At 44.5% G+C, this 27,851-nt stretch overlaps 1 protein-coding gene across 3 annotated transcripts in view; it reads left to right on the plus strand.

Annotated features, from left to right (window-relative positions):
* The first annotated feature begins 1,627 nt into the window (after positions 1-1,627).
* The window catches only part of ELP1 (elongator acetyltransferase complex subunit 1), a 32,991-nt gene continuing 6,767 nt past the window's right edge, over positions 1,628-27,851 (plus strand). Inside the window, exons 1-31 of one of the 3 annotated variants that reach the window (XM_048291319.1) lie at positions 1,628-1,856; positions 2,956-3,108; positions 4,726-4,807; positions 6,716-6,796; positions 7,149-7,234; positions 7,813-7,912; positions 8,789-8,879; positions 9,361-9,484; positions 10,100-10,190; positions 11,230-11,460; positions 11,751-11,921; positions 12,514-12,613; positions 13,258-13,440; positions 14,254-14,360; positions 14,849-14,952; positions 15,774-15,827; positions 15,925-16,030; positions 16,715-16,830; positions 17,562-17,635; positions 18,248-18,326; positions 18,597-18,676; positions 19,522-19,662; positions 20,757-20,842; positions 21,859-22,061; positions 22,894-23,017; positions 23,452-23,549; positions 24,712-24,913; positions 25,888-25,949; positions 26,475-26,537; positions 26,657-26,717; positions 27,509-27,622. In XM_048291319.1, the coding sequence (XP_048147276.1) occupies positions 1,707-1,856; positions 2,956-3,108; positions 4,726-4,807; positions 6,716-6,796; positions 7,149-7,234; positions 7,813-7,912; positions 8,789-8,879; positions 9,361-9,484; positions 10,100-10,190; positions 11,230-11,460; positions 11,751-11,921; positions 12,514-12,613; positions 13,258-13,440; positions 14,254-14,360; positions 14,849-14,952; positions 15,774-15,827; positions 15,925-16,030; positions 16,715-16,830; positions 17,562-17,635; positions 18,248-18,326; positions 18,597-18,676; positions 19,522-19,662; positions 20,757-20,842; positions 21,859-22,061; positions 22,894-23,017; positions 23,452-23,549; positions 24,712-24,913; positions 25,888-25,949; positions 26,475-26,537; positions 26,657-26,717; positions 27,509-27,622 (3,517 nt within the window). In that variant the 5' untranslated portion in view covers positions 1,628-1,706. The remainder of the gene's footprint in view (positions 1,857-2,955; positions 3,109-4,725; positions 4,808-6,715; positions 6,797-7,148; positions 7,235-7,812; positions 7,913-8,788; positions 8,880-9,360; positions 9,485-10,099; positions 10,191-11,229; positions 11,461-11,750; positions 11,922-12,513; positions 12,614-13,257; positions 13,441-14,253; positions 14,361-14,848; positions 14,953-15,773; positions 15,828-15,924; positions 16,031-16,714; positions 16,831-17,561; positions 17,636-18,247; positions 18,327-18,596; positions 18,677-19,521; positions 19,663-20,756; positions 20,843-21,858; positions 22,062-22,893; positions 23,018-23,451; positions 23,550-24,711; positions 24,914-25,887; positions 25,950-26,474; positions 26,538-26,656; positions 26,718-27,508; positions 27,623-27,851) is intronic. The other 2 variants (XM_048291320.1, XM_048291321.1) reach the window with 2 other exon arrangements.

The raw sequence follows: 27,851 nt of genomic DNA on the forward strand, positions 1-27,851 counted from the left end.
TTTAGTACCAGAACAGCAAAACCTGTCCAGGTGTCTAATGGCCCATCTTTCCACTAGCCTAACTGCCAAACTGTAGAGCACATTAAGCTGATTACAGCATGCAAAATCTACAGATTGCCGTAGACAAAAACAATTTGTCTCAAATTTGTCTTGTCTTGGTATTTGGACATTAGACTGGATCATAGAATCACAGAGCATCACAGAATTGTTAGGGTTGGAAGGGATCTCTGGAGACTCTCTAGTCCATCCCTCCTTGCCAAGGGAGGATCACCTAGAGCAGAATGCACTATGGTAGGATTTTAATGTCTCCAGAGAGGGAGAGTGCACAACCTCCCTGAGCAGTCTTTTCCAGTGTTCTGCCAACTTCAACATAAAGAAGTTCTTCCTTCTGTTGAACTGAAATTTCTTGTGTTCTAGTTTATTTCCATTGCTCCTGATCCTGTCAGTGGGCCCAGCTGAAAAGAGTCTGGCATAATCCTCTTGGCACCTGCGTGTGAGATATTTATATGTCTTTATGAGATCCCCTCTCAGTCTTCTCTGGACTAAACAGGCCCAGCTCCCACAGTCTCTCCTCACAAGAGAGAAGTTCCAGACCCCAAATTATCTTTGTCACCTCAGCTGGACCTTTCCCAATAGCTCCTTGTCTTTCTTGAACTGATCATCAGTACTGACTGATAGAACCTAGCTCCACTAGGAAAAGGGGGAAATGTGAAGGCTATAACTGTGATTGCATGAAGTCCTTCCCCTTGAAGGCTGAACTACCTTCTCCCTCTCAGCCACACCTGGAGGGAGGTGGTAGAGTGTGACAGAAGCAGTGGCATCAGGGCAGCACTGATCTCTGTGAAGGCTGGCCTGTAAGTGCCTTAAAAGTCTCAGCTGGAGTTCTTCAGCTGGTTAGTGCTAGAATGGTTCCAAAAGAATCATCCTGCTCCCACTGTCACCTTATACACTGGCACTGGCAAGGCCGCACATTGACAACTGTCCAGTCTGGGCCCCTCACTTTAAAAAGAACATTGATGTGCTGGACATGTCCAGAGCTCATGAAAGGACCAGAAAAAACATGTCATATGAGAAATGGCTGAGGGAGCTGGGGTTGTTTAGTCTCCAGAAGAGGAGGCTCAGGGGTGACCCCATCATTCTCTACAACTCCTGAAAGGAGGGTGTAGTGAGGTGGGGGTCAGTCTGTCCTGCCATGCCTGCAGTGAGAGGACAAGAGGAAATGGCCTTAATCTGAGACACGGGAGAATCAGATATTAGAAAAAAAATCACTGTCAGGGGGGTCAGGCATTGGAATAGTTTTCCCTGGGAGGTGGGGGAGTCCCCATCCCTTGTGTTTAATAAACATCTCGATCTGGATCTGGTGATGTGGTGAAAGGGTTACAGTGGCAGTGCTGAGTGGATGCTTGGACTGGATGACCTTAAAGCGCTCCTCCAACCTCGGTGATTCTGTTATTCTTTGTGCAGCCTCACAGGGAGCTGAGCTGTTGAGGAGTCGCAGCGCTGGTTTTGCCGCCTCAGCCACAAGCGCCCGCGGCTCCGGGCCCGGCGCTCCCCACACGGCCCGAGGAGGGGCAGGAGGGGCCGCGCTCCGCCCCGCCAGAGCGACACCGGCGCACGGCGCCTGCGCCCGCCCGCCCGCGCTGCAGGACATGGCGGCGCCGTGAGGCGGTGGCGCTGCCTGGCCTCCATTGCCCTTTGCCTCCGCCATGAGGAACCTGCGGCTGCTGCGGGCCGGCGGGTGCCGCTCCGCCGCCGCCACGGGCACCCCGCAGTGCTTCTGCCTCGGCGCCGAGCCCGGCACGGTTCTCGTGGGCTCCCAGTACGGGCTTGTGGAGCTGCGCTCCGCCGGGGACTCGGTGAGAGCCGGGGCTGCGGCTGCGGGGCAGGGTGCTGGTGGTTGCCGCCGTGTTGGGGTCGGCCATGGTTGTAAAGCTGGAATGAAGCGTTTGTGCCTCCGCCAGCGGGAGCGCGCCGGTGCTCGCCGGGAATTCGCCTGTCTCCTGATGCGGTCCCCCTTCGCGGCCGTGTCTGCGGGCTCTTGGACCCTCTTGCTCCTCCACGCCGCCGCTTGCTGCTGTCTCACGGTGCCGTGGAAGCCGCTGCACCGTGATCTTGGTGGCTGAAGAGGCTTGTGCTTCTAAAATACTAAATCTGCTTCTTTAAGAGCGTGGCTGTGTTAGACACGTGTCACTCGCGTGGTTTTCTCATAAGCACGACCTGGCGAACAGTTGCATCAGGACAGGTTCACAAAACAGAACCAAGCAGGCAAAGAGGTAGTGAAGAGTACAGGAGGAAGTTTTTGAAACTTTGCTCTAGGGGGAGAAAAACCCCAACACACCGCTAAAGTAATAAAGTGCTGTTGAGTCATGAATTCCTGTTAGAGCTGGGTTGCTTTCTTCTCACTATGCGATTCTGAGGCATCTAATTCCTTTAGTACATTCAGTTCTGAAATTAACTGGTAAAAGACCTTTGGGGCTTTCCAGGGATTTAATTTTCAAAGATTGCTGTGCCTTAACCATCCAAATGGTTTTCCTTAGAAATTGTTTTTATGCTGTGTCTAGAAGTGTGCATGCCCCCTTGAGAGTAGTGGGACTCTTTAAGCAGCTAGCCTTGCACCTCTTAATGTTTACACTGGTGAAATATGAAAAGGGTGTTGAAAGACGATTACCACAGCAAATTGTAAGCTGTGTATTGTTTGTTTCCATATATCAGTTTTCTCGTTTTCTTCTATCACTTTTACCATAAGGGATCTTCATGGTTTTCTATGGATAAGTGAGGATAAGTACTTGCAAGCTGGCTTTTTTCTGGTGCCATTGACACACTCCCTTTTGATGTGTAATGTTTTGTTTAACTGCAGTAGGATGAAATATACCTACGGATATTAGTCTGTTATTTCTGCAAAAATCCCAATGAGGTGATGTGTAATTAGTTAGCCATTGACCTTTCTGTATCAAGGTGTCAAGAGAAGTTTCCCTGACTGTGGATGGGTTCTTGCCTGAGGATGGAAGTGGCTGCATCGTGGGTGTCGAAGATCTTCCAGAGCAGGAGAGTGTGTGTGTTGCTACAGCAGCTGGAGACATCCTACTGTGCAACCTGAGCACAAAACAGGTACCATGGCAGGAAAGACACAACAGTACTGAGGGAGTTCAGAGGAAAGAATAACACTTCTAATTTCTTTAGGAGCCAGTTGTATGCTTATTGCATACTGAGCTATGGCTCGTCTCCATTCTCTGGGCAGACAAGCTGATTTTTGTCAGAACCTTGAGAATGACTAAAGACAGAATATATACTCTGAAAAAGAACTGGAATTGAAATGATGGCTTGTCTATCCACAGCCTGGGTCCTCTGAATTTGCTCAGTGGGCTCCCAGCAGTACAGGATCTGCTAGAAAGTATTACAAAAACAGGATATTTCTGAGACTAGGTAAAGAATAAAGTAATCCATTCATAATTCACAATGTAGCTACTGTTTTGTTATCAGTTGATACATGTTGACGTGACTTAAGATATGGCAGAAACTGAGATACTTGCTTTCTGTTCCTTCCTCAGTGTCAGATTTATATGATCTTCAGCAAGACACTTAAACACCACAACAGCACCCTCTGAAATCTGAATCAGCTCCCACAATACCAGTCCAACAGTGCAGGTTTAAGTGGGCATGAGATGACAGTGGTCTGTCTGGGTTAGCTGTAAGATTGTGGTTATTTGCAGCTTGTCTGTTTTGGTTCATGTTTGCACTTGATTTGCAGATACCACTTAAATATGCAGTTAGCTGTATCTGAAAAATGAGTCCTTATTGCAGCTTACTACATGTCATAAAGGAATAGAAATTAACAAAGCCTGTGATATGGGAGACTTCTTTTGCAGTGATAGATGCATCAGAGAATAGGTTTAACCTCAGATTCTTTATTTTGCGGGTTTGTGGCTTACTTTCTAGTTTTAAGGCTGTCATCTTTTGGTGCAGTCTGGGCACCAACAGAGAGGTCTGGAAGATTCCTCTGCTTATTCTGAAATCCTCTGTATGTGAGTGATAATTACTCTGCCGACTGGTCCCAGTCCCACTTTTCTTACCTGAAAAGATTGTGGCATCCAAGCCTAATTCCTTGAATGGCATCATCTTGCTGTTTATCACGAGTGGTGTGTTTGTTGCTCTGTTCTATGCCTTTTGCAAATCAGGATAGCAATGCATAACAAAGGTTCTTTGCCCACTGCTATTACTTGCTCATGATGGCCCAGTAAAACTAGCCCAATTTTCCATAAATTTTGACATTGGTGCAGGTACATACAGTTGTCACGTTCAGCATACACAGGCTGATCAGAGTTTAACTGTGTGTTGGAATTCTCTAGGTAAGAATCATTATGTCTGTGTTTTGTGACTGAAGAATATTTACCAATGTAATCACAGGCCCTTTCAGACAATATTAGTATTGACACTATACGTTGCTGACATAAGACTGGGAGTTGCAGAATAAAGCTCTTTCTAAAACCGTGTATGGTAGAATGTGCTAGACTCTACATTACCTGGGCTCTCACTCATAAACATTCTGGAACCAGTTTTAGTCAGAAATGTTTCTTTTGTTTTGTTCAACACAAAGTGTGAAGTTAGGCTTTTGACTTTTTTAAGCAGGAGGCAATTTTCTTTTGCCTTCGTGGCTGTTTGCATTTGTGCTGGGATAGTGCTGCACTCATGTTCCTGCATTTCTGTAATCTTATTTTGGTCTTACAGGTGGAATGTGTTGGAAGTGTGGACAGCGGTCTGAGTGTCATGAGCTGGAGTCCTGACCAAGAGCTTGTTTTGCTTGCAACAGGTATCAACAACAGCCTGTAAGCTTTCTGCCTGTAGGAATGAAACTCACTGTGGCCAAAGCACCAAACAACTAAGAGTGAGAGACAAGAAGAAAAAGTTATGAAACTGGGGCTAGGACTTAAAGTGGAAAAAACTCTGTCAGATCCTATACATTAGATTTCATATCATGATTCATAAGGTGCTTCAGAGATCCAAGCAGAAATTGGTTAGGCCCAAAAAGCTGTTTTGTAGAAGAGTTATGAGTCCTTAAAATCTTCCTGGGGAGTATATTTGATCTTGCCTCAAAAACATAAATACTTCTTTATATCACCATTTGATTTCTTAGTAACAAAAACTGTTTCTTGGCCTTTGGTAGGAAATACATGTGTCGCAGGCCCAGATTAGCTACAGGTGTGACTCACCTAGAAAATTAAATTAGCCTCAGACAACACAGAATATGGAGTGCTTGGGGTTGAAAGGAAACTCTGGAGATCACCTATTCCAAACACCTTGCTCAAAGCATGTTACCTAGAGCAAGTTGTGGGGGTTGTGCCCAGTTAGGTTTCAGACCCCACAGCCCCTGTGGACATCCTGTTCCTATCTGTAATTGTCGTCAGAGTAAAAAAAACCTTTTCTTAGGTTTAAAGGGAATTTTCTGTGATTCAGTTTGTGCCCATTGCCTCTTGTGCTGTCCCTCAGCACTACAAACAGCATGGCTGTGTCTTCTTTACTGTACCCCACCTTCCTGTAAAAAATATAACACACACTGATGAGATTCCCGTGGAGCCTTCTCTCCAGAGCAGTCTGGCTTGTCTCAGCCTCCACTCATGTGACAGATTTTTCAAGACCTTAATCATCGTTGTGACCCTTTGCAAGTCTCATTCCAGCATGTCCTCGTCTGTTTTGTACTGGGAAGCCCAAAAATCGAGTCAGCATTCCACATGTGTCTCAGCAGCCCTGAATAGAGGAGCAAGATCACTTCCCACAACCTGCTGGCAGCACTCCTCATGCAGGCAGGTTGCTGTTGTCCACCTGTGCAGCAGGGCATACTGCCACCTAGTTCAACTTGGTGCCCCAGGAAACATAGTTTATATTTTTGCCAAGCTGCTCTCCAGACACTTGGTTCTCAGTCTGTCTTAGTGCTTAAGATTATTATTTTCCATATGCAGGATATGACTTTTTTCTTGTTGAGCTTTATGAAGTTCTGGATAGCCCATCTTGCCTGCATGACGAGGTCCTTGTGGACAGCAGCACAACCTTTTGCTGTTACTTGCTGCTTCTCCCAGTTCTGTGTCATCTACAAACTTGCTGAGGGTCCCATGCTCCAGGTCATTGAGGAAGATGTTAATCATTGCCCCTAGTGTTCAGAGGCATGCCAGTGACTGACCTCAAGCTGCACTTTTTGACAGTGCTGGCAAGCTTTTGAGCTTGGCAGTTCATCTGGTTTTCACTGTGGTTTTATCTATCCCATACTTCATGGGTTTGTCTATGATGATGATGTGGCACACAGCATCAAAAGCTTTATTAGAGTCAGGATAAATTAAATCCATTGTTCTCCCCATATCCACAAGGTGGTTATCCCATTGTAGGAGGTTATCAGGATGGTATGATTTGCTCTTCATAAATCCATAGTGACTGTTCCCAGTCGCCTTCTTGTCCTTCATATCTCAAGAGAAAAGGTACCAGGTACTTGTTTGGAAGGTGAAAAAAAATTACTAATCTTAGGCCAGGAAGCATATTTTTGAGGAGAAAAACTTGCAAGTGTTCTGTTCCAGTTTGAGGTTTCATGCTTTGAAGGGTATGTTCTCTCTAGTGCATGTTTTCTGTATTTAGGTACATGACAGAACAACAGGAGCACACAGGGGAACACGTGCGTTTTTATTTGCTGCAGATACCATTACCAATTCTGTATTTAATATCTGCCTTGCAGGTCAGCAAACACTCATCATGATGACAAGGGATTTTGAACCAATTACGGAGAAGCAAATCCACCAAGATGAGTTTGGAGAAGGTGAGAGGTGCACTGAAATGAAGTTGCCCTAGCTGATGTAATTGATATGTTGTAAGCATGTGGAAAGTAAGGAAATGGAGCTGAGCACTTTGAGGCCCTAGGAGACATTTAATTAGACTGTAGTGCTGCTGGACAGCTGAAGGGGAAAGTCAATATTGTTACTTGTCAGAATAAATTCAAGTAAGTTCCATGTACCAAAGTACTTTCTGGGCAATGTAACTTCCCTGTGGGTTTTTAGAATAAAATTTTGGGAGAATGTACGGGTTGCTTGAAGCTGTGATTGTGTACAAAGTGCACAGTAGTTAAGGTATTCTCTGTGAATCTTCCACTACAAGGATTATTTCTTCTTCAGGAAAGTTTATTGCTCTTGGCTGGGGTAAAAAGGAGACGCAGTTCCATGGATCAGAAGGGAAACAGGCAGCACATCGCAAACAGACGGTATTATACTGCTTTTTTTGTGTCAAGCCAATGCTCTCTCAGGCAAAACACGTATAAAGAGAGTTTCTGTTATTCCTGCGGTGCCAATTTGCTACCAGCTTTCTAGTAGTTCTCTTCATGGGCGGCTTCTGTCTGTTTCTGTGTTGTCTGAAATCATGCATTTTTATCTTCCTTCTAATTCAAGAAAGCAGCAGGGAGTACTTACTGCTTTTCAAACAGAGCTCAAAATAAGATTTGCAAGCATTCCAGCATCAATCCTGAACCAATCTCAATTCACTCTGTGTCCAGCTTATGCATTGCTGGTCTATAAGTAAAGACCCGGGTGCATGGGAAGGATAGGGTGTGATCATGTGAAGAGATAGTCATATGCACTTGGAGGAGGAGCAGATTGAATTAGATAGTTTTAATTCTAGTATTTCCTGAAACAACATTTTGAATAATGAGTTTTTAACTTACTAGCCTTGACACTTCTTAATGGACGGATTTCATGCTAAGGCTCTTCAAAGAGCAGTCTATTTAGACAAAGACCGCAGTTGCCTTCCCAAGCTTTGATGCAACTTTCTTCTGTGTGACTTCAGGAAGTGTTACCTACACCAGCCTGGGATGATGGCAGGCCTCGGGTGACGTGGAGAGGAGATGGGCAGTTCGTTGCAGTGAGTGCTGTCTGTCCAGAGACAGGTATGGCACCGAACTTCTTTGCAATACCAACGTGTGTAAAGGGCTTCTTAAGCAGAATCTAGGTAAGGCAAGAACTGTTTGTGGTCTGTCGGCCACTTAAAGCAAGAGTGAGTTAAGCTATTTAATTGCCCTTTGCTCTCATGTTCTCAGAGCCATATTATAGATACAGTATTTTGAATACCTTCTTTGCAGTTTGGTTTTCAGTTCAGTGAGATGCCAGGAGGGATTACTCCTTTGTAGATACTGTCTGAACTGCTTCTTTCACCTGCTCAAGTTTTAAGGAATACCCGATAGGCTCTCAATGCTGAATGGATGAATGTGTTTGGGTTCATATAACCACTGTCCCTTATACTAGAGTTTAGCCTTGCACACTTTTTTAAAAATACTGGTAATACTTTTCCCTTGGTTATGCCCTGAAGTCAAAGAGGTAATAAGCATATGCATTACTTCTAAGACTGCAACTGATGTTTTCCATGATAAATACTACTTTTTGAGGAGTTCAAATGTCAACATATTGAACTGCACCAAACCTCACAGCTCTTCCACAAGTTTGGGTTTTTACCTTCAGTACTACAGATTAGGGAGGATCATAAATTTATAGGAAGATTCTAACATTCCCATGGTGAAAGCTAGAGGGGGAAATGACTGTGACTGAATTACATCAGATTGAAATTCCTAACACAGTTCCTTCAGTCACTTGGTTACTGAAGGGAGAACTGCCTGAGACAGAACAAGTTGTTAGCCCTTAAGGTGTACACAAGGAATCTCCTTTTTACACATGTGCATCAAAATTTGCTCTTCTACCCTCATAAAATTAGGAAAGTCTCTTCCCAGTGTGTTCTTAGACCTTTGTGTCATTGGTCTCTCAACCTGTAGGTGCCCGGAAGGTCCGGGTGTGGAGCAGAGAGCTTGTACTGCAGTCAACAAGTGAGCCTATCTCCGGATTAGAACAAGCACTGTCCTGGAAGTGAGTAGTACAGCAGTCTGCATGCTGACAGCAGTGTTGCTTTTTATTCCCTGGTCACAGTCTTTGATCAGCATCATTTTCATTTCTTCAGTGTTTCGTTGATTTTTCCCAAAACTTGAGAAAGCTGCCTTCTGATTCAGCATGAGGAAGAGTAGGCCTTTAAACCCTGAAAATACTTGCATTGCAAGTGGGAAGAAGGGTTAGATTCTCTGCATATGGTCAGTGTCAAGTGGGTTTGGGCTCAACTGTATAAAAAGGAATATTACAGGTTCCTTTCCTAGTGCTGGCATTTATTTGGTCACCTGTAGATATCATGAGCTCTGATCTGTGCTGGACCTATGACTTTTTCTGAACAGCGCTGAGGAAAACACATCCTCTGCCTTTTTCTTCATGTCACTGGAAAAAATGTGAGATGACTGGGGTCTCAGATGACAGTTAGTGACTGTGTGAATAATGACTTTTCATTTGGGTCTTTTTTAAGGCCTTCAGGAAACCTGATAGCATCTACACAGGAAAAACCCAACAGACATGATGTGGTTTTTTTGGAAAAGAATGGTCTTCTTCATGGAGAGTTCACCCTCCCTTTCCAGAAAGGGCAGGTCAAAGTAAGTTCTTTGTCTGGGCTTCTTTGATGTAATGGAGAAAAGGGCTAGATCTTTTCCAGAGTCTAGGGAGAGGTTTTAACCTAATACTTCGTGCTTATCCTAATGGAGGAAGTGACCTGAAAAGAGAACAATGAAGAAGCCTGTGGAGAAGATGCAATGCCCTCTGCATGCCCATAGTACAAAGACATGTAGTGCATGATGATTGTAGCCCTGGGGTGTTTCTGGGCTCTGTTTACTTTCTACCAGGCAAATGATTCAAAAGTACTTTTCAGCAGGTCAGCCATTGCAAGAGTGAGGTTATATACTCACATTGTCCCAAGTAAGTGAGAAGGTATTGCTAGGGCATTACTTCAGCTTCTGTGCTTGGATGCTGAGAGGTCTTTTGGCAGATTCTTTCTCAGTGTCAGGGGAAGCAAAGAGAACGCTACTGTCATTTTTGTGGCCTCTTCATCTGTGGGGTTTTCAGGATGCCTTCTCAGGAGCTTTGCGATACATGAGGGCTCTGTTTTTATATTAACCCATGCACCTTTCATTGTTGAAGATAAGGAACACCTCCTGGTCTTGTAAACTATCTGGAAGCAACAATATCAGTAAGAGCCATGTTTGTTTCTGCAGGTTAATGAAATGCTTTGGAATGCAGATTCTACAATCCTGGCTATATGGCTGGAAGACCTGAAGGTGGAAAACTCCAACACAAACACTTACGGTGAGAGCACCCCATGAGGCTCTGGCTCATAGTGTTTTACTGCAAATGTGGTTAGCAGTGGGTACTTACCTGCAAGTTAGGAGACACTGTGGAGGCTTACCAGTGGCTTTGAGACCACTGTGCTGGTGTCATGGTTTAACCACAGACAGCAGCCAAGCCCCACAGAGTCTCTTGCCCACTTCCCCACCAGCAAGATCGGGGAGAGAATCGGGAAGGTAAAAGCTGGAAAACTTGTGGGTTGAGATAATAACAGTTTAATATGAGAAAGCAAAAGCCACACATGCCATAAAAGGCAAAGCCACCACTTCTCATGGGCAGGCAGGTGTTCAGCCCTCTCCAGGACAGCAGGGCCCCATCATATTCATATATCCCACCGTTACTTGGGAAGGAAAATGCCATCACTCCAAATACCCCCTCTTCCTCCCTCTTCCCCTCACCTTATATATGAACATGATGTCACATGGTTCCTTTAGTCAGCTGGGGTCACCTGTGCTGGCTGTGTCCCCTCTTGACCTCCTATGCACCCCCAACTTCATTGCTAGCTTGGCAGTACGAAAAGCAAAAAAGACCTTGGCTCTCTGTAAGCCCTGCTCAGCAATAACTAAAACATCGCTTACCCACCCTGTGTTCAGCACAGATCCAAAACACAGTCCCATAATTGACACTGTGAATAAAATTAACTACCCCAGCCAAAACCAGCACAGCTGGTGAGGAAGAACCAGTTGTCAGCCTGAGCTGAAAGCATCTTCCAGGCTGCTGTAACTGGAAGTGGTACAAATGGAATACTAAAGGTGTGAGCCTTTCATTAAACAAGAGTTTACCATCTCCCAAGGGTAGCTCAATGAATTCTAGGACTGACTTTTTCACAGTGTGGTGTTTTCTTGTGCTGTGTGATGTATGACACAGCTCGTGGACTGAAGGCTACGACTCTTATTTTAGTTGCAGTTAACCCACCCCTGGAAGAGCAGTGGTGGTTGGGAGGGAGAGTTTGAGCTGGGTCTCAAATACTAGGCTGTAGTAACTATCTGTTTCTCTACAGTTCAGCTATGGACCACAGGGAACTATCACTGGTACCTGAAGCAAAGTCTACACTTTGGTAGCTTGGAGGAAAATCAGTTGGTGTCACTGCTCTGGGACCGAGAGAACCTGTATAAACTACATATACTCTGCCAGGGCTGGCATTACCTCTTCTATGACTGGCATTGGACCACAGACCATGGGCTGGGGGAGAACAGTCAACATATGGCAAATGTGGCTGTTATAGATGGAGGTAAGCAGTGGGGCAGCTTTCCAGCTCCAGGGTCAGAAAAGGTGGTATAGCATTTTGTATTCAGGCTGGATGGGATTATGATAGTTTTTCTTTTAGTTGTTGTTTCTACAAAGCTTTTCGGGAGAGATCCATGTAATTGATAGGAGCTTCACGGGTGGCTCACTGAAGATAACCACTAGCAGCACAGCAACCATTTTCTGTAACATTATTTCTACTTCAGTAAAGAATCCAGAAAGAGCCTCACTAACATTTGTACTGGTGTGCATCTTGGATTTTCTTCTCTTCCACAGATAAAGTGCTTGTCACAGCATTCCAGCATGCTGTGGTGCCTCCACCCATGTGTACCTATGAGCTCCAGCTCCAACAGGCAGTTAATCAAGTTGCATTTCACACAGATCCCAAACATAGTGGGGATATGGCTGTCCTGGATGCTGACAACAGGATCTCTGTATACAGATACGGTGAGAGCATGTTGCAACCTTGTTAAAAGAAACCCTGTGTACTGTGTGGGGCTAGTAAGGTGGTGGTCACTCAAACCTTTACACAAGACGTACTTGGTTTAAGTGTGAGTTCAAGCTCTGCTCTCGTTTCCAGTAGACTGAGTGACATACAAGCATTTTGGTGGTGCATTGACTTCATGAGAAGACAGTGTTTGTCTCTTGACTATGTAATTGTGCTGGTAATAATTCCCCTGCCTAGCTTCAGCTTGACTGCAGCACATGGTATTTTGCATAAGCTGCTCTGATGGTATGATGCTGACTGGCACCGGGAAGTGTCTGAGAATCTGTTTGGGCACCCAGCACTTCCCAGAGCAGTTTTATATACAGCATGCTGTGAGAAAACAGCTGTTTTGTACTGCAGTGTTGGAATGTGACTGTCTTCCTCAGAGCAAGTGTTAATGAGAATTACATTTTAGCTGTACAAGTAGGGATAGCGTCGTCTGACTTTTTTAATAGTTTCATGTAGCATCTACTTTTTGATAAGTTTGAAGATGGAAGGGGCTCTGTTGGGAAGATCTCTAAACTCTGCATTGTTCTTCTTTGCGTTTGCTAGGACAGAGTACAGTAAATGACCCTACTGTCAATTTTGGAGCTGTGGGAGGAAATGGGTTTAGAGCAGCTGTGGAAACACCATACCTGGATAAAACCTACAGGTAATGCAGAACTAGTACAGCTGTAGAGGGGAGAAGAGGGTTGTACCTGGCTGGATGCTTTAGAGGTCACAGCTCTGACCACTTTTCTCAAGATTATTAGAAGGCTGTCAGATAACATGGTTTCATTTTGTTCACACTGTGTCTGCAAGTAGTGCTGAGAAGTGCCCTTTACTGAGGTCTCTATCTGGCAGAACCAGTGACTGTCAGTGACAGCACTGAGATATCCCTTCCTGTGCCTGGTGCAGCACTTTGGCTCTGGGAGCAGGAGCACAGAGGAATGATGGTGCAGTGCCGAGGCCCATGATGATGGCATACAGAGCAACAGAGCTGCTGGCATGGCAGAGACAGTGACGAGGTTAAAAATCCCACCATGCTCTCTCTCTTTGTTCCTAGAGGTAGTTGGCATGGAAGCAGTACCACCTAGGGAAAACAGATGGAACTTCCTAGGTCTCATCCTTTATCTCCAGTCTAGCCTGCGGCAGGATTCATGCTTTGGGTATCTGTGTTTCTGCACTGGAGCCCTCCTAGCCATGCTGTATATCTGAATAGCTGGGCTGTGCTTAGGAAGTCCTTTGCCTCTCTAGTGAGGTGGCCTACTGAAATCAGGTTCTATTTGTGTCCCAACCTCTTTTACTTTGTGACAGAGTTGATGTGAGCAGTGGCAGCAATGAAGTGATGAATCCTCTGGGGCTCCGATTTCTCACCTGGCTGCCAGATGACAGCTTCCTGGTTGTTGGTCAAGGTCAGCATGCTGCTCAGTCTGTCCTTCACCATCTGACTGCAGTGCCTCATGTGGCTGGAGCTGAAGAAGAGTGCCTGAATTTACGGTACTAGAGATCTGTCAGTTGTGGCTGAAGTCTGAGAACGCTTTTGGACAGTGCCTAGAAGGAGTTAAGTCTTTTAATAGACATGCAGCCTGAGGCCGTGGTTTAAGGAATTTGGCTGTCTTCCTGCAGGAGAACCAAACAGCTCTTGAGGCTGGCTACTGGTCAGCGCTTGCCTGTAGTCCTAATGCCTACACCTGGCCTGGCAAGGGTGCATGCTAAACGTGTATCAGTACAGGATGGCTCTGTTCCTTGGAATTTGAGGCCCTTGCGGGAGGGGGGATGGCACATGATACTGAATTCCTCCATTCTTTGCCCACCATTATCAAGGTCCAGAAGGGGATCAGTAGCCATTGAAACTTCTGTCCTCCTCCTTCTCCTCCTCATCCTTCTCCTCCTCACCTGCTGGTCTTTGTGGGGCTAGTTGAGCTAAAACCAGACATGAAAGAAAGCCACCTGGGGTACAGAAATACGGTTCCCAAAGAGATTGGGGAGCTTTCTGCAGCACTTACACTGCGAAGACAGAATGATTTGCATATGAACTGTAGAACAGAAAAAGGCATGTGTTTGCGGAGTGCTGCAGTGCAGACAGTGACCAGCACAGTTAGGCAAATGCCTGTTGGCTGGAGTTGCTGGTGCTCTGTGGTGCCACTGTCAGCTGACACAGGTGTGAGAAGACTGCAGAAGATCCTTACATGAGCGAAGTATGTCCGTGCTGGAGATCTGCATCTTTTCATCTGGCTACAAGAAAGGCAGGAACAAGGTGTTCAGTGTATCTGCTGTGACTGATGTTCTGTGTTTTCTGTCTTATGTCAGCTTGTCAGTGCCTGTAGATGGAGAAGTGATCAGCCTGTACAGCAGCCCAGTGACCAAAACTGTTGCTCTGCAGCTGACTGATAGACGGATCCTAAAATACCTGTGGGGTAAGCTGGGTCATGTTAGAGTACCCGGTCTTAGGTGTAGTTATTACATATTTCTTAAAAGGTTTAATGAGATTATTTGACTTTCAGCGACTTGAGTGACTCTTGCTGAATAGTTGGTGCTGTGTTTCACGTTTCCTCTGCTCCCAGAAATGGGCCAAAATTAGTGATTTGTATCAGAATTCAATGAACAGTAACTTTATATGTATACACATACATATGTTAATGCACATATGCACACCCACAAAGTTCAGTGCTGACTGACTGCCACATCCATAGTACTTCTCTCTCATTCCACGGTGGAATAAAGGCACTACTGAGCCCCTAGAAGTTACCACCTTCTTGTCCACTGCATCCTGGACTTCTGTGCCAGCATTCCTCCCCTCTGTCAGATAGTGTAGCTTATTCCCAGTTCCAGTTTTTTTGAGATATGTTTTAATGTCTGAGTTTTTGATTGGTTGGAAAACAATTAGATCTTCTTTGCTCCTTAGAGGCTTCTACTCCAGTCCTTGAGCCATGGCAGAGCAGCAGTGGCTCTGCTGTTCAGTTCCCCTACCGTTGTGTGCAGATTTCCATCACGAGGATCAGTGATGAAGTAAGTGAGACTGTGAGCAGATTAAATTCCCTCCTCAGTTGTTCTCTGTGTCAAAAGTACACCATGGTCCTCTGCCCAGGGCCCAATGATACTTGTTCGTGATGTTCTTCATAAGGTCCTATGCAGAGCTGAGAGCTTATCTTCTCTTGCCTTCTAGAGCATTTCTGGTGGATTGCAGTTAACACCCAGTCACCCCATTCTATGAATAAAATGAGTAATTTTATTAAAGAGTGAGAAATTTCATATTGGAAATTTCTAGCAGTTACTGCCGTGCTCTTTTTGAAAGGACCATTTTGCTTTGTTTTATATGAACTTAACCTATTAGCCAGTATGGCTGCACTGAGTTACTGCAGATCTCCTACTACTGGTTTTTCCTATTGGAGATGGTTTCTTGATAGTTACAACAGCTTAAAGAATGACTAGATGTTTTGCTGATATTTGAGAGGTTTCTGTTCTTCAGTGTGCATCCAGCTGTAAGAACCTGCTTTGCTCTGCTCTGTAGTGGTCCTTTTCCTCTGGTATCCTAGACCAAGTGCTGCTGGAATAGAAAAACCTAGATTTCTAATGTGGCTTCTGCTTCCATTTTGTGACTCTGCAGTTACAGGTTAGGCCAAGCTGGATTTTCAGCCAGCAGTGTTTAAAGATGCTTAAGTTTAAGCACTCCTGGAAGAGAGGTTGGATGACTTGTTGTCCAGCTTCTCTAAGTAATTCACGAGGTACTTGGTACCTAATTGTAAGGTACTTCAATCAACTTATCAGTGTTGTGAAATACTGGAGGTTTTGATGCTGATAGCTCATAGTTGTCATCATTTTAATTACAGGAGGTGATCTTGGGCCTCACAGATCGATGCCGGTTTTTTGTTAACGATATTGAGGTACAAAGCTTTTGCTCCTCATTCCATCCCCTTTTCCTCTGCCAAAGGCAGCTTTCCTATTCTGGTCTAAACTGTGATAAACTTCATTTTTTTACAGGTTGCTTCTAACATCACATCATTCGCAACATACAACGAGTTTTTGTTGGTGACAACCAACTCCCACACCTGTCAGTGCTTCTGCTTGAAGAACTTATCAGTGAAAGGTAAATATCAGCAATGGCTGCCTGCTGCTGGTAACTCTTAGCATTTGTCTTGGAAGCACAAGATGTCCCCATTTTTCACATCCAAACCTGCTGTATTTGGGTTCCTCAAAGGAACTGTTTTAAGAGACGAGAATAAGAGAGCTGCTTTCAGAAACCTACCAAAAAGCAAGGAGCTCAAGGAACTGACTATATATCACGTGCTTTTTACAGGAAAGAGAATTTGTGGTGTAGTTGACCCTTACACTGTTTTCAACAGCCTAGCCCTGCATTCTCTCCCTTCCCTCCATGTCCAAAAGAAGAAGTCTGTGCTATTTGAGGATGTGTGGTAGAGAGGGGATCACTGTAGAAAGAGTTTCTGGTGGTGCCTGGCTATGAGAAGTGTGATGACCTTGGTAGAGGCAGAATGACAACTTACTGCTCCTCTACATGTTTTAGTGCTACTCTTGCCTGGTCTGTTGAGCTCTGTCATCCTGTTGTACAGAGGACACACCTCTGCTTTGTGTACAGGTACAACAGTGACTAGCACTGAGCAAGTTCTCATCCTGTCAGGAATTGCTGAAGATCGCTGCTGTATTGGTGGCTTGGTTGGTCTAGTACAACGTTGCCGGGCTCCTGCAACATAGGAGGTCCTTACTGGGGCACTGTGCTGCATGTGCCATGTGTGCTGATAAATGTTGTCTTCAGCCCTCCAGGCTGGCCTGAGCAGTGCTGCTGCACCCAACAGTGAGACCCTGCGCAAGGTGGAGCGAGGCTCACGTATTGTCACCGTTGTTCCCCAGGACACAAAGGTGGTGCTGCAGGTCAGTGCTCTGCCCATGTCTGCTGGCATCTGCTTTCAGGGTGTGCAGGGGCCTGTCACAGTGGGTTGCTGGCCATCCTGCAAACAGTGTGTGCCGTGCTACAAAGCTGATGCCCTCTAGTGCTGCAGCACACCACCTCACAAATCTCCAGCTGCCCGGCTGGATGCAGAGGGATTTTGAGCATGCCAGTGGGAGTTAGGTTCAGTATAGGCAGAGAGATACCCAGTGCAGAACTGGGAAGGACTATTCAAGTTCCTAATGGCTGAGGTAGTGCAGTGCTAGTATTGTGGTTTCTCCCCATGAATCTCAAGACTCACTTCCTAATACTTACTAGCAGCCCTCCCTTAGCCTTGGCACTTAGTTTTTTGCTGAGCTCACTCTTCAGAGCTGGCAGAGATTCACAGAATGGAGAATGATGTCGTTTGAGAGGCACTTTTGGAAGTGTGGAGCTCAACATCCTCCTCAGAGCAGGACTAACATGAAAACTTGATAGGATTGCTCCGGGTCGTGCTTGGTCGGGTAGAGTCCAGCCTTCTGAGGAAGGAATGTTTCTGAACTGAGAGAATATATTTCCAGATATTTTTCCACAGTTGTTGAAATTGCACGTCCTCGAGTGGGCAACGAGGCCCATGTGCTTGCAAGTAGCAGACAGGCCTAAGAAATTGGCCACTTTGTCTACAATGTAGGCAGAGTAACTACAAGTAAGTGATTGTGTGGATCTTGTGTTATAGATGCCAAGAGGAAATTTGGAGACCATTCATCACCGTGCTCTGGTTCTTGCCCAGATTCGGAAGTGGCTGGACAGGTAGATGGCACTGGTGTATTCTTGTCTTCCCTCCACCAGTCTGAATTGTTAGAGGTTGACTGACCTGGAAAAGAGAGGGAAGCTAAACTAAGAGGAATTGCCCATGTTAGGGGGAACAAAACTGTTTCTGGGGTGACCACCTAGAAGTCTAGCTTTCAGCGGTGCCAGGTGCTTCTCACTTCCCCACCAAAGGGCTTACTGTGTGTTCTGAGATTGGGTGGGTGGGAGAAATCTTCATCTGCTCCATTCTCCAGACATCTCAGTCACTTCAGGATTAAGCTAGCTGTTTTCCATTTTTTACTGAATTCATTTACAGTTAAATTTTCTGAAAGGGAAATTGATCCAAAATGTAACACTCTCTTTTAATGGAAGTAAAAATAATATAAGTTCTGTATTGCTTCATCAACCTTGCATGCTGGTGTGTCCCACTGCAGGGGGCAGCAATGAACAGTACTGACCTTGCGTATTTTTGTGGAAGGCAGTCTACACAGCTTATTGTGTAGGCTGTTCTCTTCCACCTGGTTCTGTGCTTAGCTCTAGTCACTTGCCTTTATTTGCGGGTTTTGCATCTCATCCACTATGTAAACTGTCCCACTTGACTCATTTCTCCAGGCTTATGTTCAGAGAAGCTTTTCAGTGTATGAGGAAGCTGCGAATCAACCTAAATCTTCTCTATGACCACAATCCCAAGGCAAGTCTCCCCAGTTCTCTTGTGTTGTTCGCCATACTAATCTACCCTGGAATCCATCACCACTGAACAGTGGGCTCAAAACTGTAGGTGGTGCTTTGATTCTGCTTTCAGCAGTGATGGCTGTTCTGTACTGTAACATAATCATGCAGACAGATCCAATTTAGCATTTCATCCTATACTTTCAGACAAGGCCTCTGAATTTACTGTTGTACTTGATGTACATGTTCTTAGTGTTTAGAATAACAGTGGTAATATTCTTGTTCATTTCAGGTATTTCTGGAAAACACAGAAACCTTTATCAGGCAGATAGATTCTGTAAATTACATCAACTTGTTTTTCACAGAACTGAAGTGAGTATAAGTCTGCAAATGGAAGCATGCATGTAATTGGTGGTAAATTATTTTGTCAAAACATTGGCAACTCTTTGATGTGGGTGCAAGGAATCAGAAATCTGGCATGTTGAGTCATAAAGGCTTGAGTAAGCTTAATAGTTTCAGGGATAGTGTGTCTTGTTGGGAATTCCAGCTTACAGGCAGCCATCAGATTTTTGCAGCAACTAATTAGTACGTTATCTGAGTACTTTGACTTTTCTGCTCGTTTGCTGTAGAGCAGTAAATGAGAACAGAGAAAATTTTGTTCCCTTATAAAGAGGAGGAAGATGGCACTGCATATCTAGAGTCTGAGGCCAAGATACTTGCTTGGATCCTCAAATCAAGTCCCCTGACTTCTTTCTTAAATGCTCAGTGAGGAAGCTTTATGATGATGGTAATTTCAGGACTTCTCAAGCTTGCTAAAGTAAATAATTGTGTAGGAGCTGGTGCTATCACTTAGGTGTTTGGTTTGATTTTCAGTTTTAACCTGACCAGAAATAATAGCAAATGGCTTATTTTTCTGAATTATTCAGTGGATAAATCCACAGTGGATTTAGTAGAAGACAGCTGTATCTTGTAAATCTTGCCTTCCTTATTTTTTTGTGCTACTGAAGTAGTTGTTTGACCAGTTTTAGGGGTGTTTTTTTAATGCCTCTCTTGGCTGGCAATCAGTTGGGACCGACAGATTTTGGAGAGCTTTCTGTTAGTGTGGCAGCTGATGAGTAGTTATTTTCTGGATGCATTTGAGTTCCTTAACCTTATTGTCTTTGTTCTGGGCTACGTGACGGACTGTGCTCTTATTCACATTACCTGTTTTTATCTAGAGAAGAAGATTTCACAAAGAGTATGTACCCATCTCTGAATGGTAGCAGCAATACCCATCCACGCCAGCATCCTGATCAGAAAAAAGTAAACCTCATATGTGACGTGATGAGAGCTGCCATGGAACACATTGACCCTCAAAAGTGAGCACTTTGTTAACTGTAGGTGAAGAAACCATTAGAGAGATTTCTAATAAGTCATTGGCAGGAAGTGAAGCTGTCCTTCACATCAGTTAATTTGCTCTAGGTTCTCTGAGGTGAGCTTGTGCTTCACAAAACTAGCTAAACCATGCCTTGCTTCTGCTGAGGATGCTGTCCTGGAAACATCTAATAATTCCACAGATAACATACCAACATTTTACTACCAGAATTAAAATAATAGATGCAGGATGCTTATGAAGGTTTGGGATACACCCTCAATTTAGGATCAGTCCGTGTGCAAATGGAGACATGAGCAAGATTTTCATCTCGGTGAGTTGCTGACTGAAGCAGCTGGCCCTTTGGAAAGGTATCAGCTGTTCCATTTGACACTGAATTACCGTGTAAATGATCAGCTCCATATTCCTGATTGATTACCTTTTTGGTAACCATCCTCCTTGAATGAATTAACACTAGACAAGAATAAAAGCTGGGAAAATAGGATAATAACAGTGCCTGGTGAAATGGTGCTAAACTATTGGCTGCTTAATATTTAACAGTGGAGAGAGGAGCAACATGTGGTGGGTAGCTGCTGAGCCCTGAGAATTTAGACACTTTCTAGCAAACAATTTCAGAAAATAAAGTATCTGCTTGGCTGGGAAACCTATTTTGAAGTAGTAACTGTGAATGGTATGAAAGTATAAATAACACCCTAGAAAACTTTCCTTTTATAAAAAAAGGCTATTTTCATGCCAAATTTCATTTGGAAAACTGTGTCCAGCTATCTGAAATGTCAGAGAGAGGTATGTCCTCTTCCTGCTGGCTGGCATGGTAAGGAAGCTCATTCTACTCAAAACTCATCTCCAGCTTTGTGACGTATTTGGGAAGACATGCTGAGTAGAAAAACCTTTCTGATATATTCTGTTCTTTTCCCATGTTTGCTGCCTTCCTTTAGGAGGATCAAAATACCTGAGCAGTTTCTTTTTTTTTTTTTTTTTGTTTACTAAGACATAAACTAGAACTTCCGCAAACTGCTAAAAAAGGAATAAGCTGTGTTTCTGCCATCTCACTTTTTCATTCACCACTTCTCTTTTCTTCAGGTACTGCCTATCGATACTGACAGCACATGTAAAAAAGAGTCCTCCAGAACTGGAAATTGCTCTCCAGAAGGTCCATGATCTTCGAGGTTTTGTATCAGGAACTCAAAAGTTTTGAAAATGGGTGGTTTGCAGGGGCTTTGTGTTAAGGAAACTTTGCTGTCTGGGGAAAAAAAAAAACTGTTAAGGAGGAAGCCTCCCTGTCTGACCATCCAGGAGCCACACTGGCAGTCACGTTCGCACCACTGGAGCTGGGACCACCCCCCACACTCAGACCAGGATTCCTTACCAGCTCAACCCCAGGTTTCTTTCCCACAGCAGAGTCTCAGACATCCCCAGCCTTAATTTAACTTAGTCTTGGCACAATAACTAAGTAACAAAATAGAGGTCCAGCTGGTGCCTCTGAGGAGGGACCCTGAACAAAGGAACCCCTGGGCCTCTGAGAACTTCTATACCTTCATAGTCTATCCCTGCAAAAATGTGGAGGTCCTCAGCTCCTGCTGTGTCTCAGTGTCTCACAGGTCTCTGTCCCCTTTGTTATGCAAGGGGTTGGGAGTTCACACTGGAGCTCTCACCACCCAGAGCTCAACCTGCAGCTTCCGCTGCAGCTGCACCCTGAGCTACTGCACTGAATGTGTTCCTCAAAATTTTGATTGTTAGCATGGTTCACCAAGAAAATTATTTTAAGGTGACTGTTAATGGAGCAAGCCACAAAACAGAAATGTACTTGAAACTAGCTGTGTGTTTAGGTACAGCAGCATATCAGTTGAGATATGCCCTCAGCTCACCCTTTTACATAAGTTTGCTGGCAGATACCCCAGAGTTGGACCTGTTTTCACTTTCCAGTTGGAGCTCTACTTCTCTCCGCATGGAATAGGAGGTTCTTATTCTGGATCGTGCTATCTCAAGCTAGCAAACTTTGCCTTTATTCTGTGCTGATGCTTCTAGCTTGTCACAGTTGCACGCTCAGTGCTGTGCTTGGGATGGTCCTTGAAGTTGCCCAGTAAAGGCAAAGTAACCCTTCTGCAAGGTAGAACAAGCTGTTAGTCTGATGGTCCCTCTCTGATGTCAGGGTTGTGCTTGATGATGCATCCTTTCCTCACAGCAGGTTCCACTGCTGGTGGTGTAACAGACCATATGCCGCTTTACCTTGTTGCAGAAAGCGTTACCCCAGATGTCCAAGCTGTGAGTGCAGAAGAAGCACTGAAGTACCTGCTTTTCCTTGTGGATGTCAATGAATTGTATGATTATTCCTTGGGGACGTATGACTTTGATTTAGTCATCATGGTGGCAGAGAAGTCTCAAAAGGTCTTGGCTTATAGTTCCAGCTAAGGAACTTATTTTTTTACTTTCTCAAAGGTTCTTTGGAGTCTGCAGATCAGCATGCATGTTTTCTTAGTAATGGCTCTCTACCCAGGCAGGATTCCGGTTGCTCAGGAGCCCTGTGTGTGCTTGGGCTGATGCTGGGAAGATGTCATGTCTCTGCATCCTTTGGTACTTCCTGAGCACAGCTTTGGAAATTTATTAGTGTTCATGGCGAAACAGTGCTTTTCTAGAGCAGCAAGGCGAAGTAGCTCTGGGGAAGGGAGGCACTAGTATCTGGAGCATTGTGAGTGCATGCCTTCCAGTCTCAGTTCTGTGCTCTTGATTCTTGCTTGTGTAGTGGTGCCCATGATAATACCATGTGTCTTCATGTGGGTTTAATGTGAAGTGCCCATCTGCATCTTCGGAGTTTCCTAATGTTACAGCAAATTCTGCTGCCCATCAGTTAGAACACCCTATTCATGTTAATGGGTTTTATGACCTTTGGTGTGGGGAAGTTGATCTGGCTGCAAATTTATACGTAATCACAGATAATTGAAAACAGCATTTGATATGACACATAGGCTTGAATTTTAAGTGTTACCAGCCTTTAGATACTGCTGAAGTCCATGTGGGAGCCTGGTAATTTAAGTTAGTAATTTCTGGCAACAGTATATGCACAAATCGATTTTTCAAGATGGCTTACATTTGGAAAAAAAAAGCCTTTTTTTAGCATATTATCATATATTTTCAAAATGGGACTGTGTGTTGGTGAAGATGGGTGCAAATAAGGATTTTAGCAGATTAGCTCAACTGCAGTTTTTATTGTTCTTTGCAGGACCCAAAGGAATACTTACCCTTCTTAAATGCCCTCCAGAAAATGGAAACCAATTATCAGCGATACACAATAGACAGACACTTGAAGAGATACACAAAAGCTCTTGGCCACCTCAGCAAATGTGGTAGGTGTCCTAAGGAGGATTTCTGCAGTGTAACATTTCCATTTTGGAGATGCTCTGGGGGGAAATAGCTGAAGAAAGAGAAGGATTGTGCAAGACTATCTTCCCATTTGGTAATGTCTGGTGATCTTCTACTACGTGCTTTTTGTACTGTAGCTTGGTGCAGGGAGAAAGAAATGTTTACTCCTCTGTGGTCATGAAGTACATGAAGTCTCGTGTTGTTCCTGTTTAAGTAATTTGTCCTTGGTTAATATCTCTGGCAAAAGCGGAGCAAACCTCAAAGAAGTGAATGCCTTGATTTTACAGTAGTAGAATGGGTGCTGTTTCACCCACGCACCTCTAGTTGCTTCTTGATGGTGTGAACCCAGACTGTCTGGGAGCTGGGAGGGCCATGTACTTTCTCTTTTATTTTTAAAAAAACTAAATTATTTCTGCAGGTCCTGAACACTTCTCTGAATTTCTGAACTTGGTGAAGGATCAGAATCTATATTCTGAGGCCTTGAAACTGTACCCTTCTAGCACTCAGGAGTACAAGGTGCGTAAGCTCATGACAGTGCAGTGTCAAAGCTTTTTATTCCTTTATGCATGTGTTCGGATACCCTCAGCACCTTGCGTGAGGGCAGGAATGAAGCCGCAGTTCCTGGTGTTCAAGTTCTGTAGGTCATTGCTATTGCAGTGTTGTCTGAGACCCTCCTCTGAGGTAAGAGCTGGAATGACTCTCACTCAGCACTAACCCTGCGGGCCTGGTCATCAATGGTTGTTATTCCTTCAGTCCTGTGACTCAGAGAGCACCTGGAAGTCCTGTTTCTTCTGCTGCACTGTCTTGGAGTGTGCTGAATAACTCCCATAACCTCAGAAAGACTTCTTCCTGTCTTGACCTTTGTGTGGCTTGCAGATTGTGTGGGAACAATTTGTTATCCTTAAAGTATTCTGAAAAGTGCTGGAGAGCTTGGATGCTTTTAGATGTGCTGTTTCCTAGTACCTAGTGTCCCTTATTGGTTTCAGTAGTACTGAAGAACTTTAGCTTGTCCAAGGTTGAGATAAAACGTAAATCTAAATGTAATCTAATGTAGATATTGTAAATACACAACACACAAGCCTTTGTACAAGGAGGAGTTGAGTGAGGAGAGAAATAGAGAAAATCGATCTGTTTGCAACACAGTGAAAGCAGAAAGGAGTCTTTACTCATGAGGGAGGTCTGTTTCCAAATGACTCATTGGGAGTGTTTTATTATTCCCCCTGTATCCTTCCAGTCAAATCCACTTGCCCCTTCTTCATGGAGATAGTGAGCTTTGAGTAGCCTGTGCCTATAGAGTTACAAGGCTCGCATGTTCCCTTGTGCCACTGTTTCCTAAAGTAGGTTGGTTCAGAGAGACATTCTAACAAAAACTGTTCATGTGGGTGGGGAGGAAGGGTCTGGTTTCCTGCAGTATCTAGTTTACCCAGCATTTGGTTTGGAGAGTTAGGTACCTCCCTGTGTCATTTGCTGTAGCTTTGTGAAGTGTCTCTGTGTGCTGATCATCAGCCCTTAGCTTGATACAGTTTGAAATGGGGTTGAAACTTTGTGCCTAGAAACTCCTTGTAGAAGTTGGGTAGTAGGCTTTTGTTGATGAGATGTTGATGTTAATTTTTACTAATGGAGGACTGCTACTGATGTTAGTAATTTTTTTTAATTTTTTTTTGTCCCTTTCTTTCAGGATATCAGTGATGCATATGGGGAGTACTTGATTCAGAAGCAGCTGTATGAACAGGCTGCATTGATACTTGCTCGTGCTGGAATCTTTGCAAAAGCACTTGGTGCTTTTCAGAGCAGTGGCAGCTGGCAGCAAGCCCTGTGCATGGCATCACGGCTTGGCTACACAAAGGATAAGCTGTCCAGCCTGGCACGGAGCATGGCAGGTAGGCCTTGAAGAGATGGAAATGTGCAGAGCAGGAGTGGCTGCTGTTATTTATGGTTCACTTTGGTTTTTCCTAAAATTCAATGAAAACCTCAGTATTCAGCAGCGTTTTTCTTAAGTGAGAACAAAGATCCAATGTTTCCCCAAGGGTTTGTGCATTTGGACGTGACCTTTGTTTCCCAAAGGAACCAAAAGATGTTGAAGCTGAATTGGTAGGCAACGCAGGAGCTGCCAAGCAAGCTGTGGCCTTGGCTGCTGCCCAGTGCTGACTGCTTCTTGCCTTGTCCCCTTGCAGCTGGTTGCCAGACTGCTCTTCCAAATTGCCCCGTTGGTTAACCTCAAGGAATGGACAAGCACTGAAGTGTCTGACATTACTGAGGCCTCTAGGCATTAATTGGTGCAAGCGCTGTGCCTATTCACCAACCTTAAAGGCTGTTGGATAATTTGGAGCTGCATCTTGTTTTCTCCTTGAAGCCAGCTAGCAGCTAGGACCCGCTGGTACATGTAAAGCTGTGTGCTGTCCTAAGGAGAAAAAGGTAGCTGGTCACAGAATTTGTGCTCACTAGCACATATCAGACCTGAGATGTGTTGTGGACCTGGTAAATATTTCAACAAGAGAAATTTCACCTATTTCAGCAAGAGAAATGGAGCATTGTCCTGAATTCAGCCTTACTCAGAGGTGGAGTTTGTGAAGGGCCACTTAACACAGAGGGAATATGGCTTCTGGAAGGCTAGTCTTCCAGAGTTGGATACTCCAGTATTTGCTTTTCCTGTCACTTAATATGATTTAAATCCTTCATGCCTTTAATGGTTTTACATGGTGCCCCTTTTAAATCGCAATTTTAATTTAGCAATTGAGTACATGCGTGAGCAGATAGAAAGTGTCTTAGTGAGTGGGATTTTCCTCTACTTTGTATTTTTGTGGCACAAAATCCAGCTGTTTCTGAAAAGCTGAAACTCCACTTTTTCTGGTAGGAAAACTGGTTGAACAGAGAAAGCATGCAGAGGCAGCCATACTCCTGGAGCAGTACACTCAGGTAATGTAGTCACCCTCCTGCCTGTGTCCCAGTAATGCCCTCTGTCAAACAGATACACCATCCATGTTTCCTCTCTTCTCCTGCACCACCTGTGGCTCCATGCATGCTGACAGCAAAACAGTCCATGCCATGGGCCCTCTTGGGGAGGGCAGAGCAGGTCCGGGTGATGCAATGAGCAGGGTGGGGATAAATGTGGCGTCCCTGAGTTTTTCCACTTGTGAAGCTGCCCGTGCTTTGGTATGAAAAGCCTTTGTCTCAGCTGAAACATCAGGGCTGGAATAAGGAAGAGAGTTCCAGAGGGATTTCCCCTTAGTGTGGGAGAAGTAACATAGTTTCGCTGGGTTGGTTTGTGGTTTTTGTTTGCTTGTTTGGTTTTTTATGTCAACAGATCAAAGTAGCTGGCATAGTAGTGTTGTCCTCTCTTGACTGTGGTACTGCTGCGTAGAAATACCCATCTGAATAGCTTCTACCTCAATGTGTAATACTAACATCAGCAGCAGCCCATGGTTGCTCTTTTCCTTCTAGGACTATGAGGAGGCTGTTCTCCTGCTCTTAGAAGGGGCTCTTTGGGAAGAGGCTTTAAGACTGGTAAGATACTTCAAATCATAAGAACAGAAGTGGTAATACATCTTCAGAGTGCAAGAACAGAGGGATGTGATCTGGGTTAGATCCTTAAATGATACCTTCTTTTCTTTTCCTTGATCCAGATTCACAAGTATGGTAGACTGGATATCTTGGAGACCAACTTGAAACCTGCTATTTTGGAAGGTGAATCTGTGCAAGAATCTAAGATTTTTCTGTGCTATAGAGGCTAAAGAAGATCTTTGCTGGGTCTGTGGGAAGTCACAGCATTCCAGTATTGGAAAGTGTATGGAAGGATACTTTGCTTCCATCTAATTGATGCTGCTCAGTTACCTGCATTTGCCTCTCCTTGATGCATCTTGAAGCCCTGCAGTGTCATGGTATCTTTTTAGCTTAGTCAGGCTCCTTTGGAGCTTTTCCAGACCTCACAGTCAAAAGCTGCAAAGGGGTCTGTGTCTGCATGTCCATAACAAGCAGGACAGTCCTTGTTCCAGAGCGCATGTGGCAGCAGACCTATGGATCAGGAAAATGGCTAGCTGTCCTGTAAGCTTTGATAAGTAGTTTTTGGAAATAAAAAATTATTTGATAGCTGTATTCTCCCTTCCACACAGGAAGGATCTTCTGTTACTATTCCTTGTTCTTCCTTCTCATGCTTGATGAGTTGAGGGATTTTTTTTCTTTAATTTAAACCTAATTAATGGAGAGAGACTTAGCCATAGAACTTTCTGTTCTTACTGTATCAGAAACAAGACTCTTGTTCTAGAACATATTTGTCTGGCAGGTTAATTCACTCCACATCCAGGTGTATCTTGCTTGGTGGGCTCCTGTATTATAAGCTTTGAATTTCCTTCCACTTGAGTCCTTTTGTGTGCTTTGCACCTGATTTCTGAGCTTGTTGAAGGACTATGCTTGTGTAAAAAATGCTTTTCTGTTTCTCTTGCAAAAAATGTTTATGTTTTGATTTTCTTAATGAGCAGCTCAGAAAAGCCAGCTGATCTTCCTAGATTCCCAGAAAACAGCATTTCTTCGCCATAAGAGTCGCCTGCAAGTGGTCCGAGAGCTGAAGGAGAAGGCCTGTGAGAACCTGCAGGGTTGGTATTGAAGTGCATATGACTTTCTCCTGCATAAGTAGTTGTGATCATATTTGTGTCTGTGGTTTCTATTTGCTCTGATGGAGCTGTGCTCTCCTCTAGCTCGAGTGGAATCTACAGCAGTGAAACAGCACCCTTCTCAACCCCTCCTCACTTCGTACTTGGAGTATAGTTATTCTGTATTTTCACCTCTACCTTGGGTCACAGCTTTCCTGGAATGAAAATGCGC

Source organism: Corvus hawaiiensis, chromosome Z, assembly GCF_020740725.1.
Source record: "Corvus hawaiiensis isolate bCorHaw1 chromosome Z, bCorHaw1.pri.cur, whole genome shotgun sequence".
NCBI lineage: Eukaryota > Metazoa > Chordata > Aves > Passeriformes > Corvidae > Corvus > Corvus hawaiiensis.